Source organism: Hylobates moloch, unplaced genomic scaffold, assembly GCF_009828535.3.
Source record: "Hylobates moloch isolate HMO894 unplaced genomic scaffold, HMol_V3 SCAFFOLD_13, whole genome shotgun sequence".
Classification (NCBI taxonomy): domain Eukaryota; kingdom Metazoa; phylum Chordata; class Mammalia; order Primates; family Hylobatidae; genus Hylobates; species Hylobates moloch.
The window spans coordinates 33832091-33848164 of NW_026652288.1; the positions used below are offsets into that span (position 1 = coordinate 33832091).

At 41.0% G+C, this 16074-nt stretch overlaps 1 protein-coding gene across 2 annotated transcripts; it reads right to left on the reverse strand.

Annotated features, from left to right (window-relative positions):
- Positions 1–14135, reverse strand: LOC116480564 (zinc finger protein 224). Of its 2 annotated transcripts, XM_058426294.1 has the most exons (5): positions 13811–14135; positions 10784–10866; positions 7410–7599; positions 7112–7204; positions 1–1931 (listed from the first exon to the last, which is right to left on the reverse strand). In XM_058426294.1, the coding sequence occupies exons 3-5, from the start codon at positions 7528–7530 to the stop codon at positions 43–45; spliced, it is 2103 nt and encodes a 700-aa protein (XP_058282277.1). In that variant the 5' UTR covers positions 7531–7599; positions 10784–10866; positions 13811–14135; the 3' UTR covers positions 1–42. The 2 variants fall into 2 exon arrangements, with proteins under 2 accessions (XP_058282277.1, XP_032028562.1); XM_032172671.2 differs by having other exon boundaries at positions 7410–7536; positions 10784–14135.
- Between the last annotated feature and the right edge of the window lie 1939 nt (positions 14136–16074).

Here is a 16074-nt window from a genome sequence, read left to right on the forward strand (position 1 = left end):
TTCATGAAGACTGAGTGAAGACTTTATTGCACCATCACATCACTAAGGTTTTTCTCCAATATGAACATTCTGATGAAGTTGAAGACTTGAGGCCTGACTAAAGCACATATCACACTCCCTACACTTCCATGTTTTCTCTCCCATGTGGACCCTCTGATGCTTATCAAGATTCAAGCACCTGTTGTAGCCCTTCCCACAGTCCTCACATTTGTATGGCTTTTCTAGACTGTGAACTTTTTCTTGCACTTTAGAGAATGAATTCTGTACAATGTTCTTCCCATGCTCCTCACATTTGAGAGGTGTTTCTCGGCTGTGGCGTCTCTGATGGGTCAGACGAGTTGAGGACCAGCTGAAGCCCTTCCCACACTCATCACATTTGTATGGCTTTTCTCCAGTGTGCACTCTTTGATGAGAATGAAGCTGTGAATTCTGGGTAAATCTTTTCCCACACTCTTCACATTTGAATGGTTTTTCTCCACTGTGCAGTCTCTGATGTTTCAAAAGACACGAGGCCCAGCCAAAACTCTTCCCACATTCTTTACAATTGTACGGTCTCTCTCCTGTGTGGACCTTCTGGTGCATATCAAGATTAAACTTACTATTGTAGCCCTTTCCACACTTCGCACATTTGTATGGCTTTTCTCCAGTGTGGACTCTCTGATGGGAATGAAGATGTGAATTTTGAGTAAACCTCTTCCCACACTCTTCACATTGGAATGGTTTTTCTCCACTGTGGAGTCTCTCATGTTTCAAAAGACACGGGGCCCGACTAAATCTCTTCCCACATTCCTTACAATTATACAGTTTCTCTCCTGTATGGACGCGCTGGTGAAAGTCAAGATCCAACCTCCTTTTGTAGCCTTTCCCACACTCCACACATTTGTATGGTTTTTCTCCACTATGGGATCTCTGGTGGGAATAGCATTGTGAATTTGTGTAAAATCCTTTCCCACATTCTTCACATTTGAATGGTTTTTCTCCACTGTGGACTCGCTGATGTTTTAAAAGACACGAGGCCCATCTGAAGCTCTTCCCACACTCTTTACAATTATATGGTTTCTCTCCCGTGTGGACCATATGATGCGTATAAAGATCTCGCCTACAAATAAAGCCTTTTCCACACTCCTCACATTTGTATGGTTTCTCTCCTGTGTGGATCATGCGATGACTATTAAGTGCTGATCTCTGACGAAAGCTCTTACCACACGTATCACATCGGAATGGTTTCTCTCCTGTGTGAACCATGGAATGCCTATTAAGTCTTGATCTACCACAGAAGCTCTTACCACATATATCACATTTGAATGGCTTCTCCCCAGTATGGATTCTCTGATGTTCTTGAAGCTGGGAATCGTGAATGAAGGCCTTCCCACATTCCTCACAATTATAAGGTTTCTCTCCCGTGTGTAATTTGCAATGAACATTAAGTGCTGATCTACGACTGAAGCCTTTCCCACATTCCACACATTTGAATGGTTTCTCTCCAGTGTGGACTCTGTGATGAGTTTGCAGATGTGAGCTCTGACTGAATTCCTTACCACACACATCACACTTATAGCATTTCTCTCCCATGTGGACTCTCTGATGAATACGAAGGGCTGAGATGTAACAAAAGCTTTTTCCACACTCATCACATGTATGAGACTTCTCTCCTGAGTGTAATTGTTGATGAAAATCAAAGAGGGAGACATCACTGAAGGACTGTTTATATCCATTGCCCTGGGAAGATTTCTGTCTTGTGTGAATTACAGATAGTCCTTCCCCAGTTTGGCAAGGGAAATCACCTTCTTTGGAGAACTGAGAGCTATTTATCACCAAGTCTTGAGACCTGGTTAAATCACTTGCAATTTTTTCCCAGATTTGCTGGCAGGACCACTCTTGATGTGTTCCTGCTTCTGAAACAGTCTCCATCTCAGTTTGGATCTTGTCTCCTATCAGAATACAGAATTAAAAGATGAGGACAAGTAAAGCCTTTGTTCGGTGTTATCAAAATTTCACTTAGGCCATGGCATGAAACTCTCATGAGTATAGACAACATTCAGTTTGTATTTTTCAAGTGCACCATAATCTTCGGTTTGGATGAGGCCAATTTCGAACTAAACCAAGTATTATATGTAAAATACTTGGTAGAAATAAAAGACTTACGAAAAACAACAGATGTTGACATGGGTGTGGTGAAAAGAAATGCTTATACACTGCTGGTGTGAATGTAAATTAGTACAACCTCTATGAAAAACAGTATGGAGATTCTCTAAATAACTAAAAGTGGATCTACTATTTGATCCAGCAATCCCACTACTGTCTACCCAAAGGAAAAGAAGTCATTACATCAAAAGGACACCTGCATGCCTATTATTTATTACAGCACAATTCACAATTTCAAAGATAATGGAACCAACCTAAGTGCCCATCAACCAATGAGTGGATAAAGAAAATACGGTATATATTCACCATGGAATACTATTCAGCCATAAAAAATGAAATAATGTCTTTTGCAGCAACTTGGATGGAGCTGGAGGCCGTTATTCTAAGTGAAGTAACTCAGGAATGGAAAACCAAATACCGTGTTTTCACTTATAAGTGGGAGTTAAGCTATGGGTATGCAAAGGCATACAGAGTGATATAATGGACTATGGAGACTCAAAATGGGGAGGGTGGAAGGTAGGGTAAGGGATAAAAAGCTACAAGTTGGGTACAATGTACACTACTCAGGTGATGGGTACACTAAAATCTCAGACTTCACCATTAGACAATTCATCCATGTAACCAAAAACCACTATATATTTTAATAAAATAAAAAGACTACTGAAATAAAATTTTTAATAAAATAAAAATAAAAGACAATAATAAAATTAATATGATACAAAGATTATACCTGCTAGTCTTCCTAGTGAATTTCCTAATCAGTCTAAAATCTTGCATGGTAAATTATGAAACTAATAAATTATGTATATAATAAAATATGAATCAAAACGAACTTTAAAGAAAATATAATCAATACTTGGTACATTTGTGTTTATATTGTGTATGCTTACAAAGTAAAGATATTAACCTTACTCAAAATGAGGTCTGGATGTTTTCCTCAGGATCTGAGAGGTAATGACTAGGAGTTTATGCCTGAGGAGAGTGTCTTTGTTTGCTTGAGAGTAAAACTAGGTCACTGGAAAGTGAAACAATATGATTTAGGGTTGTGGCTGGCCACGCCTTTGGGGGTTGGTGCCCCCGTGTCACAAAGAGCAATGTGATTTAAGGTGGGGCTTTAGGTTACATGGAATCAGTGGCCCAGGAGACTGCCTAGCCACATGGGAATCAATCAACAAATAATGGCTATGTAATGGAGCCTCAAAAATTACTCGTAAAACCAGGGCTCGGCTGAGCGCAGTGACTCACGTCTGTAATCCCAGCACTTTGGGAGGCCTAGGTGGGCGGATCACGAGGTCAGGAGATCAAGACCATCCTGGCTAACACGGTGAAACCCCATCTCTACTAAAAATACAAAAAAATTAGCCAGGCATGGTGGCAGGTGCCTGTAGTCCCAGCTACTCGGGATGTGGAGGCAGGAGAATGGCATGAACCCGGGAGGCGGAGCTTGCAGTGAGCTGAGATCACCCCACTGCACTCCAGCCTGGGCAACAGAGCAAGACTCCATCTCAAAAAAAAAAAAAAAAAAAAAACCAGAGCTCAGGTGAGCTTCCCTGATTCGCTGTACTCTATGTCACACCTTAATTCTGGGAATGTAACGTATCCTACTGTATCGGGAGAATACAATACAAGATCCTCATTTGGTACTTCCCAGAACTGTTTCTTATTTTTCTCTTGGTGAAATGTAATGTGCATCTCTACCCTGTAAATATGCGTAACTTTTAGTATAAAAGCATTCAGTGAGTTTTGCTTATCTTTCTAGGTAATTACTGAATGTGAAGGTAGTTTTGGGAAATCCCCACACTTGCAGTTGTTGTGAAGTGAGAGCGATCTTCTGTAAACTCTTGCTCTAAACTGTGTAGCCAGTTAAATTCTTCACAATAACATCAAAGGCCTAGGAGTGTTTATATCTACATATTCATAATATTCCTACACAAGAATTTTACATAACATGTATCTTTAATTTTACTTTTCTGTAGATGTGAACAATAATTTGGTTAACTGAAATAGGTAAGAAACAGACAACCTGTTTTGATGGGAATCTGAAAGGTTGGACCTGACAGGGGTATACAAAGGGTGATGCTCCTGATGAGACAATGAAAGGTGGTGAGAACACTTGGGATAAAAAGAATGCCTGAGGGGTCATGCCCTGGTTGGTTCCATGTGGGGATATTAGACTCTCATTTAAAAAAAAAAAAAAAAGAGCAGACGCTAGGCACAGCGGCTCATGTCTGTAATCTCAGCACTTTGAGAGGCCAAGGCGGGCAGATCACTTGAGCCCAGGAGTTGGTGACCAGCCTGATTAACATGGTGAAACCCTGTCTCTACTAAAAATGCAAAAATTAGCCAGGTGTGGTGGTGCACGCCTATAATCCCAGCTACGTGGGAGGCTGAGGTATGAGAATCATGTGAACCCAGGAGGCAGAGGTTGCTGTGAGCTGAGATCATGCCAATGCTCTCCAGCCTGGGTGACAGGGTGAGACCCTGTCTCAAAAAAAACAAAAAGGAAGAAAAAAGAGGGCAGAAAATATATGATATAAATACTCCTTTATACTTATTTCCAAATGGAAGAATATAGACAGAAAGTGAGATGTAAAATAAATTGAAAACCTTCTAATGAGCATTTAGAAAAAAAGAACTAGAAAAGAAATGATCACATCTTCATGACAAGCAAGAAAGGTATCATTTCATGAAATGCCTACTGAAGTAACCCATAGACATCTACATGCATGAAAAATGTTTGTCCTGGTTATGGTGAAAGATGTGTTTCTTACTATGACTCACACTCATAAAAATGTTGAAAACTTTGGTCAGGATATTACCAAGTCCTAAATTAAGTCAGTCAAATGGAAAGTTAACTTCCAAGGTTGAATCTTGGAAAAACAGTAATAGGTAAATGTGTACCCAATGGTACACACTGGAATATGGATATATTTAACACACTGTTACTTAAGAGGTTTTGGGGGAGAAGAGAGAGTCTCTTTCAGGATGTTGATATTTTGAGAGGGCAGTTTCCTGATTCCTTCCAAGTTATAAAGTTGAAAATAGACCACTAGGTCTCTAAAAAATAAAGAAAAAATTATGTTGTAAAATCTATATTCTTTTATGTTTTTAACAATTAAATCTGTATACAATTAAGATGCAGAAATACACATATTTTTGAACAAAGATGACCAGAAATATAGGCAATGTTCAGCTGCGTGAATTGTGTTGCTCTCTTCCTCATTCTTCCCCATCCAGGAGAAGGAGAAACCTGGGGTCAGTGACGTGCATGCAGACTTTGGAAAGGCAAATGGGCTGCAGATGGGTAAATCTGTCAAAGGAAAGCTAGCTGGGAAGTTGGTTATTATCTGACACATCACAAAATGGAGAAATTTTTCCCCTTGTAGAAGAGCTGTCTCACTAGTAGATATCAGAATGCTCATTCAAAAATGATTTCTTTCCAGAAATGAAGATGCTTCCTATGAAAAGCTCCAGGATAAGTCACATGGAAGGCATATAGCTCAGTACGGTAATAAAAAGAATGCTTAGAAGTTTCCATGGGATGTGGTTCCACTGTAAACACACAATGCAATCAAATAACGGAATCTAAGAATGTTGTAATTAAATACATGGCCATTGGAAGACAAAAAACATGTTCTGCAATATCTCTCTTTCACCGTAGTTTGTGTTTCACTTATTAGCTCTCTCCATAATTCCAGGAGACAGTGAAGTCACCCCATTCATTAGCTCATATATCAGGTTAACAAAAATTTGGAAACTTGCCATGTACCAGGACTATTCTAGGCACTGAAAATACAGCCATGAAGAGGTAAAATTCCTTAGACATTACAGTCCAGCATGTAGAAGTGACAGATAAACAAGTATATGAGACTTGGTACAAGACAGCACAAGAAGAATCAAAATAGAACGGAATTATAAAGAGAGTGGTTTGGGATGGCTTCTCTCATGACTTTAAAACTGAAAAGAAACTTGAATAACTGAAGGAGATGCCAGAAGGTTTTGAGGTGACAGAGTATCCCAGTGACTGAGATGAGCAAGTAAGGGCTGAGACAGAAGCTTCTGTAGAGACAGAATAATGGTTCCTAAAAGATGTCCACATCCAGTCCCCAGGACCTATGATCACGTTGTCATACAGGAGGGGAATAGAGATTGTAGATGCAATTAAGGTTGCTAGTCAGTTAACCAGAGAACAGAAAGATCATCCTGGATCATCCAGGAGTGATCAAAACAATTACAAGGGACCCAAAAGGTGAAAGAGGAAGGCATAAGAAGAGTGGCAGAGGGAGCGTGACTATGGGGATGCAAGTTGCTGCCTTTGAAGACAGAGGAAGGGAAGCAAGAGCCAAGGAGTGTGGACAGTGCCTAGACACTGATAAACCAAAGTAAAGGCTTCTCTCCAAGAGCATCCAGAAAACATGAAGCCCTACAGACAACTTGATAATTGCCCAGTGAGATGTATCAGACTTCATCCCTAAAGAACACAAAAATAATAAATGTTTGTCGCTCAGTCTGCTCAGTCTGTGGTCACTGGGTACCGGCAAAAGATAACAGAGTGTCCTTGGGAGGACAGAGAAACAGCAGGGAGAATAAAGTGGCTGGTAAAGACAAAGCAAGAAGGAGAGGACAGGAGATGCAGTTACAGAGGTGGCAGGGAGGGGATGAGGAGCAGATCACAGGGTCTCTAAAAGTCAATTAAAGAGGTTGTAACTTTAATAAAAATAAGCCAAACAGGCTTTTGAGCTGAGGAATGGCAATCTGACTTACATTTCCTAAGGATCACTTTGGCTGCTATGAGAACAGATGTCAGGATGGGAAGGCGGGCAGCAGGGCCACCAGGTGTAAGATGGTTGTCAATAATCCAAGAAAGAGGTTTTGCCATTTAGGCCAGGGCAATGGATTTGAGCATGGACAGAAGTAAAACAGGTGGAAGAGACATACAGGGGATTCATAGTTGCTTGATTCTTACCTGAATTCCCTTCCCTTTGGGTTGCTGTCTTCATCATCCAAATCTTTTCTTTCCTTAGGAAGTGGAAAGTATCCCTGTGGAATGCTTGATGTCCTGCAAACAGGCAAACTTACATGCTTAATCCCAACACATTCTAGGTAATATCAAGGTAAAATTTACTAGAAATTTAGGTTCTCACTGCACACTCAAACTTGAACCACAGGTTCAAGTTACTAATTAAGACTTGAAACTTTGTACCCTAGGATACAAAGCCACTTCTGGGGCCTGACTTTCTGTTACAGAGGGTGCCTGTCCTCACCCACTGAGAGCAGATTCCTGAAGTTCTCCAGCATCACATCTCGATACAGCTTCCTCTGAGCAAGGTCCAGCAGCCCCAGCTCTTCCTCAGTGAAGACCACAGCCACGTCCTTGAAGGTCATTGCCTCCTACAGCATCAAACATATGCAATCTCAACCTCATCACCAAAGATTCCTGGGAGAGGCGTGGCACTGAGCAGACAGAGAGGAGGGGTGGGAAATTGTTTTGGATCTTGAGAGACATAGGTCAACTCATAGATTTCCTACTCATTCTGTCTGTATCCTGACAATGACTGATTTTCCTGAGTTCCACCAGAAACGCAATGATGAAAAAGACCTCCTGTATTTTTACTTCGTGCAATCATTGAGTCTCCTTGTAAGTAACCCTCTAGGACTCTAAATGTGGCATCCTGGGCTACACATATACATGTTTTGATAAATCTTGACAATCACCCTCAGCAACATTTAGCAATTCAGTCTTGACTTTGTTTGATAATGCCCATTGTCTTCCTCTCTCAAACTCGAATGCTGGATATTATTGTTTTTCTTTAACATTTGCCAAACTGACAAGTTCATGATAACACGTGTGAGTAGTTATGTAGTGAGTCCTCTGTACTCTCAAGGCAAAAACTACATATATTAATCGCAACATTGAATGTCATGATCTGCAGCCAGCGTGCCTCAGAGCACGTATATAAGGCTCTGTCCCTTCCCAGTCATGTGACCTTGGACAAGTTGGCCTGAATGTATTACTTTCCTCTCTGTATAATGATTGTCACATGATATAGTTTTTAAATAATTAAACAGTGGAATATACATATGGTACTGGGGAAAAGTGTGTAGCACAGACTGAATACTTAATAAACATTAGCTGTTTTTATTTTTGCCAATTATTGTTATTGATTTTATCTCATGTCTGCATAGTGTTCCATGGAACTGATCTATTGTTATTTTTTTTTTATTTTTTATTTTTTTGAAACAGAGTCTCTCACCCAGGCTGGAGTGCAGTGGCGCAATCTCGGCTCACTGCAAGTTCCGCCTCCCAGGTTCATGCCATTCTCCTGCCTCGGCGCCTCCGAGTAGCTGGGACTACAGGCGCCCGCCACCACGCCCAACTAATTTTTTGTATTTTTAGTAGAGACGGGGTTTCATCGTGGTCTCGATCTCCTGACCTTGTGATCCGCCCGCCTCGGCCTCCCAAAGTGCTGGGATTATAAGCGTGAGCCACCGCGCCCGGCCTGAACCAATCTATTGTTATTCTAAATAATGAATATTTAATTTTATATCTTTTCCATGATTACCAATCCAATAAAGAACATCATTTCAGGTAGATCTTACTCTCCTGTTTAAAGTAAGTTTTAAATAACAAAATGTCAGAAAATAAGAATGTTTAAAATTATGATTATGTCATGTTTTCTCAATTTTTTTTTTTTTTACCTAACTTCAAAATCTTTCAAGGGGATACATTATTCTGGTTTTTCTTAACATAGCCAAAAGCAGGTTATCAATTTTCCCATTACTTTGGTAATCTGATTAGGAAGAAATTGTTTTTTTCTTTTTTTTCTTTTTGTAGAGATAGAGTCTTGCTGTTTGCCAGGATGGTCTTGAGCTCCTGGTTTCAAACAATCCTCCTTTCTAAGCCTCCTAAAGTGCCAGGATTATAGGTGTGAGTCACAGGCCTGGCCATGATTTTGTTTTATTATTCTCACTTATTTGATTATAAATGAATACCACCATCTTTTCAAATATTTATTGACATCTGTTTTTCTCCTTCTATACATTCCTGGTAATGTCCTTTATTCGTATTTCTTTGGATTTTCTTCCCTAGTCTGTGCATAAGATTCTTATTTTGGATTGTATCTTTTTTTAGATATCCAAATGGTGAATATTTTCACCTTAGACTATTACATTTTCTGGTAACATTGTGTAAGGCATCTTTTCCCATAATGAATTTTAAAATGTTCTATAATGACTGTGGTAATTGCTGTCCTTGGGTGCCTGAAGTGCTGGGAGCCATGGAAGAGGTACCATGACAGGAAGAGAAGACACCCCCCCTACAAGGTAGGTCCAGGGAGGAGCAATGCCACCTGTGGACGTCATCACTCAACAGGACACTCCAGACACCCACACCACAGGGCACAGGCCCCTCAATGGAGAATTCTCTCTTTCTTTTTCTCTCTCTTTCAACTGAGTAAAAAGGTGAAAATGGCTAATATTCTGGACCCTTGGTCTCCTGTCTGAACCTGAGCAGGTTTCTCATATTTCATGTGTTTAAGAGGAAGATAAGAATAGCCTCATTCAGCTGTTCTGAGGAGTAAATGAAGAAACAAACACAAATGACTGGCAAATCTTCTACTATCATGCACAAAAAATTTAGGTTAGGCTGGGCGTGGTGGCTCACACCTGTAATCCTAGCACTTTGGGAGGCCAAGGCAGGTGGATCACCTGAGGTCAGAAGTTCGAGACCAGCCTGACCAACATGGAGAAACCCCGTCTCTACTAAAAATACAAAATTAGGCGTGGTGATGCATGCCTGTAATCCCAGCTACTCGGGAGGCTGAGGCAGGAGAATCCCTTGAACCCGGGAGGCGGAGACTGCAGTGAGCCAAGATTGCATCATTGCACTCCAGCCTGGGCAACAAGAGTGAAACTCTGTCTCAAAAAAAAAAAAAAAAAAATAGCTTACATATTACTTTGGTCAAATTCCTTAATATATAAAGGAATAAAGAAAGGCCAGTATATAAAAGACACAGAAGGCATGACTCAGGCATGGGGGAAAGAGAATCTAACTCTTCCTGTGTGGAAACTTCCAGCAATCCTTTTGTGAAGCCACAGTTACAGCCTGCTGTGATGTGCCACATATGGATACTCTATCTACAAAACAGCCAACATGGCACACATCAAAAGTAGCCTTTCAAAACTGAGTTCCTGGTGTCTGAGAGTATAAAGTAATTAAAAAAGAACATCGATTAAATAGGAATAGGGTGCAACCATTAAAAATGAACATTATATAATATTAAATACAAAGAGTACAATTTAAATTAGATTAATATCACCAATACAAATACAGTTATGAATGTACATGAGGAAGAGTATCACAGGATTAAAAATAGCTAGTGTGTGAGCAGAGAAGTAGTATAGTGAAATAATCATCCATTCCTACAATCTTGTCCACTCCATAGAATAAATGATACAAGAAAACAAGAAGTAAAAACAAATGCAAAATCCACTCAAAAGTAACAAAGGAAGTACATGGTACACAAGAGATCCCCAAATGTCTGTTTTTTCCTTGAGTCTTCCCAAGACAGAGAAAAACTTGTGACAATCTGAGTACTGAGAGGGAATTTTAAGAGTAATAGAAGCAAGTCCTACCCACCTTGAACGTGGTCATTTTCCCTCTTACTTCTGGAAACTTGCAGAGTCCTGAGTGATGCAGTTCCTGGGAAAGCAGAATTGTGCCTGCAAAGTGCCAGGAAAGGCAGAAAAAGAGACATGAAAAGGTGGCCAGGGATGCCACCCACCAACAGGGATGTGTATTGTCAATTGGCACATGAATGTTCACAGGAGCATTAATCATAAAAACCCAAAACAGCACAACCAAAATGCCCTCCTGTGGGTAAATGAATAGACAAATCATGGTCTATCCATACAATGGAATCTTATTTGGAAATTTAAAGAAATGAAGTACTGACTCATGCTACAACATAGATGGACCTTTGAAACATTATTGTGAAATGAAAGAAGGCAGTTACAAAGGACCACATACTGCAGGATTCCATTTCTATAAAATGTCTGGGTAGGAAAATGCATACAGGGAGAAAACTGATTAGTGATTGCTTCAGATCTGAGTGAGAATGAAGTCTAACCATAAGTAGGCAGGAGGAGATCAATATGAGCATGAAATGATCACCGAATTGTGGTTATGGTTACTCCATTCAGCAAACTGCCTAATTATCACTGGATGTACACCTGATATAAGTAAGTTCTATGATACAATAGGTTGGAAAAAATAATTGTTAACGTACACATCATTTAACTTAAAAAGAGTCAATTCTAAGGCCATATTGATAGAATATTTGTAGTTGAACAAAGAATAAATGGAGGAGAAGGTCATTTTACAGCTGAATGCCCACTAATAATTTTATCTATTCCTAAGAAACTTTATTCTTTTCGATTTTTTTTAAGTAACTTTATAGTGGAGAAATCTGAAAAACAGCATCTCGGCCAAGTGGACAAGGTTGAGATCACCAATGAAGAGACAAGCTGACATCACTCGGACCCTGTTATGTTGCAATGAAAAGGACATTTCACCACTTCTGTGGTATCCCTACCAACAATGCATAATCTGAACCCACACGTGAATTACATCAGACACAACTCCCAATGAATGCCTTTCTCCAAAATAACTTGCTTATACTCTTCAAAAATATCAAGCATAGAAAGACAAAGGGTGTAGAATCTTCAAGATTAAAGATTATGGAAATGTGACAACCAAAGGCAAAGCATAAAATTAGACTGTGAACACGGGTGGTGGTGGCAGATGGGTAGGGGACACTTGTAAGAACCTTAAGTGAAAAACAGAACAAATTTAAATATAGAACCACGGAGTACATAACATGAAGTAATACGTTATCTAGCACTGTATAATAGATACTACAATAAACTACTATTAGCAGTCTTTGGATAGATATCTAATATTTAATAAATAACATCTGGTATACAATCTAAAATTATCTAATATGTTATGTGAAACCATATACTAGCTCTTCCTAACCTCCTCTTACCAAGACAGCCCTTGGTACGTGGGCTTCCTTGCTGCAGAAAGCTATAATCAGCTGTCTTGGTTACAGGTATGTTTCTGGTGGTATTCAGCTGATGGTCATCAACAAAACAAACAGGAAAAATGTAAACACTTGGCAAACGTGGGTAAGGAGTAAATAAGAATTTCTTAGGCTACTTTTGCAACTTTTCTATAGGTTTCAAATGATATGAAAATAAAAAGTTTTATAATTTTAGGAAACAGTCGTAGGAAAAATGATAACAATAATGAGATTAATGAGTATGATATAACATGATAATTCACTAGTTTAGTCTCTTTGTCAGTATTTGGAAATTTCCATAGTTAAACACATAAGGGGGAAATATTAAGAAAAAAATTATAAAAATTTTTAAATGTTCACAAATAAACCTATAAATATACAAAAACAAAGAAACACATTACAAGCTTAACAGTTGCTATCTTTACATCATGGATTCGTGGGTAATAAAAACATTTTGTTCTTTTTTTTTGAGACGGAGTCTCGCACTGTCGCCCAGGCTGGAATGCAATGGCGGATCTCGGCTCACTGCAACCTCCACCTCCCATATTCAAACAATTCTCCTGCCTCAGCCTCCTGAGTAGCTGGGATTACAGGTGCCCACCACCAAGCCCAGCTAATTTTTGTAATTTTTTTTTAGTAAAGACGGGGTTTCACCATGTTGGCCAGGCTGGTCTCGAACCCCTGACCTTGTGATCCGCCCGCCTAGGCCTCCCAAAGCGCTGGGATTACAGGCATAAGCCACCGCGCCAGGCCCATTTTGTTCTTAATAAAGAAAAACAGAATGCTCTACAATGACATGGTTCTATAAGAGTACAAAATATTTGTAATGATTGAAACAAAATAGTTGACAACATTTTTAGAAACTCAGAAAATTTCAAGCCCCTAAAGTCTTGCTTTCCTCACCTAAGTCCAACTAGTTCCTCTGCCTCAATGACAACGTATCCCAAGAGAAGATCAAATCAGGCTCTGACCCAGATTGCTTAGGTTCCAACCCCAGCTCCACCTCTCACTAGTCGGGTGCCTATGCGCTCTGTGTCTCACTTTCGTTTTTAAAACAGAAAAAAGCAATACTTCTCCACAGAGCCACGGTGTGGCGTAAATTTATTTGTATAATGCCCTTAGAATGAAGTTACTAATTAAGACTTAATTATTATCGACCCCCATGCCCGAGGACACAACCTATACATTCTCGGTTGGGGTGAGCATCTCGGTCAAAGAGCCAAGGACCACTCACGTAGAGCTTTGCCCTCAGAAGCCAAGAAGTCCCTCCCTGCAGCTCTTTTGGAAAGGTCGGGTTGGGGAAGGAGAAAGCTGTGAAACACCCTGACCGCGTCCCCGTGCCCCATAAAAGTTAAATGCTCCTTTCCCTTCATGAAAGTGGACGCAACCCTCGCTCTCCTAAAAAGAGGTCAGAAGGCTTCCAGCATCATCCAGCGTCCTGCAGGGATCATGGAGAAGGACCGAGGCCCCTGCAGCTGGAGCTCTGACCCCACCAGGGGACCTGACAGGCTTCGTGGGAAATTAACAAGAGACCACCAGTCACCAAGTGACAGGGACTGCTTTAAGGCCCTCATTTGTGTTACCTCTTCCAGTTCCCAAAACGATTCCATTAGGATGGTCCTAAAGTCCCCATTTTAAAGAACAGTAACGGGAAACCCAAGGAGATTAACACCCCAACGTTATATCGCGAATAAGTGGCCACGCGCGTGGAGTGCAGGGGGCGGAGTGAGCGAGCTCAGAGCCCCGGAAACCCCGAAACCAGGTGAGACGCCACCCAACAAAGTACCAATGCCCCCGGGACGCGAGGACAGACCCAAGCCCAAGAAGGTGCCACGGACAAGAACGCAAACAGCGGCCCTTGCCCCTCCAAACCTCTACTCTCCGACGAGGCCCCTTTTCCCCTAATTCGATCACCAGTTCTTTGAGGATCCAATGCGTAGGTCCAGGAAATTCAGAAGGGTCCGCAACGCGCGGAACTGCCCCAAACTATCGCGGAAAAACTGCAGCAACCTCAGTCCCCGAGCGGAAGTGTCCGCGACTCCACCGTGTTTGGACTCCACTTCCCAGAATTCCCCGGGACCCGCCAGCCGGAGCCAAAGTGACCGCGACTCCACTGAGCGTCGGGACTACACTTCCCAGAATTCCCTGGGATCCACCTGCCGGGGTTAAACCGACCGCGATTCCACTGAGCGTCTGGATTGTACTCCTGCAGCATCACCCTCAAGGGGAAGTGTTGACGACTACTGGGAAGCCCTTGACCACTCTTCCCATGGGGAACGAATCTCGTATTTCCTGTTGGGAAATGTGGACTTCTACCCTGAGAGTCGTCCTTCCCTCTCCCTGGGTGCCGAAGAGAAAATATCATATAGAAAGGAATTCCTAAAGTCTAAACGCCTCTAGTGAGGACAGGAGTGTTACTGGCAAGGGAACAAGCGAGATGATACACTCTTCAAATAAGTTTTGCCAGTGGTAAGAAATGGCATGTAGTTTTAATTTATATCTCTTGTAAAAATGGCATATTCTTGCATATTTTCAGGTGTCATTATTACATTTTTTGTAAATTGTCCAGATGTTTTGCCCACTTTCTTATTGAGTTTTTGGTTTTATCCCTCACTTTTCAAGCACTGTTTTTATATTCATGATATTAACATTTTATCTAGCAAATATTTTCTCAACAAAAACGTTTGTTTTTTTCTTTATTTTATCTATGCAAAACATTTTAATGTATTTTATTATTTAAAACATCTCTATTGAGGTGTAATGCACAAAACGTGAAATTCACCATTTTAGGATATATGTAGTACAAATAAAAAGTTAGGAAACATTTTCATCACCCCAAAGACCCCATACCCACTAAGCAGAGACTGTCTAACACTAATCTCTGTCCTATTGAATTACCTATTGTGGACATTTCATATAAATGGAATTATACACTATGGAACCTTTGTTTCTGAGACACCTTTCACTTAGCATACTGCTTTGTTTTTGTTTTTGTTTTTCAGACAAAGTCTCACTTTGTGGCCAGGCTGGACTGCAGTGGCACAATCTTAGCTCACTGCAACCTCCGCCTCCCAGGTTCAAGCGACTCTCCCGCCTCGGCCTCCTGAGTAGCTGGGACTACAGGCGCGCACCACCACGCCCAGCTAATTTTTCTGTATTTTTAATACAGACGGGATTTCACCGTGTTAGCCAGGATGGTCTCGATCTCTTGACCTCGTGATCCTCCCGCCTCGGCCTCCCAAAGTGCTGGGATTACAGGCGTGAGCCACCGCGCCCGGCCAGCATACTGCTTTTACAGTTCATCCACATCACAGCATATACCAGTACTTCATAATATTTTATGTTTATGCTACGATTTGTTTTTTTGTTGTTGTTTGCTTTGTCTTGTTTTGTTTTGAGATGGGGTTTCCCTCTTGATGCCCAGGCTGGAGTGCAATGGCATGATCTCAGCTCACTGCAACCTCTGCCTCCCGGGTTAAAACGATTCTCCTGCCTCAGCCTCCCAAGTAGCTGGGATTACAGCCATGCGCCACCACACCCGGCTAATTTTTTTGTATTTAGTAGAGACAGGGTTTCACCAGGTTAGTCAGGCTGGTCTCAAACTCCTTACCTCAGGTGATCCGCCCACCTCAGCCTCCCAAAGTGCTGAGATTACAGGCGTGCGCCACGATTTGTTTATCCATTCATTGATTGCGGGACATTTGGGTTCTTTCCACCTTTTGGCTGTAGTCAATAGTGTTGCTACAAACTGGTGTAGGAGTATTTGTTTCATCACCTACTTTCAATTCTTTTGGGTATATACCTAGTTATGAAATTTAGTAATTCATATGGTAATTCTATGTTGGGA

Excerpts from the sequence above, each read along its gene's own strand:
- LOC116480564 (XM_032172671.2), bottom strand. The coding sequence starts at position 11,044 with ATGATTTGTCTATTCATTTACCCACAGGAGGGCATTTTGGTTGTGCTG. Across the intron at positions 7,537-10,783 it reads GGAAAATGACCACGTTCAAG|GAGGCAATGACCTTCAAGGA; the intron begins GTGGGTAGGACT and ends TTGATGCTGTAG. Across the intron at positions 1,932-7,111 it reads CCAAAGGGAAGGGAATTCAG|GAGACAAGATCCAAACTGAG; the intron begins GTAAGAATCAAG and ends GTATTCTGATAG.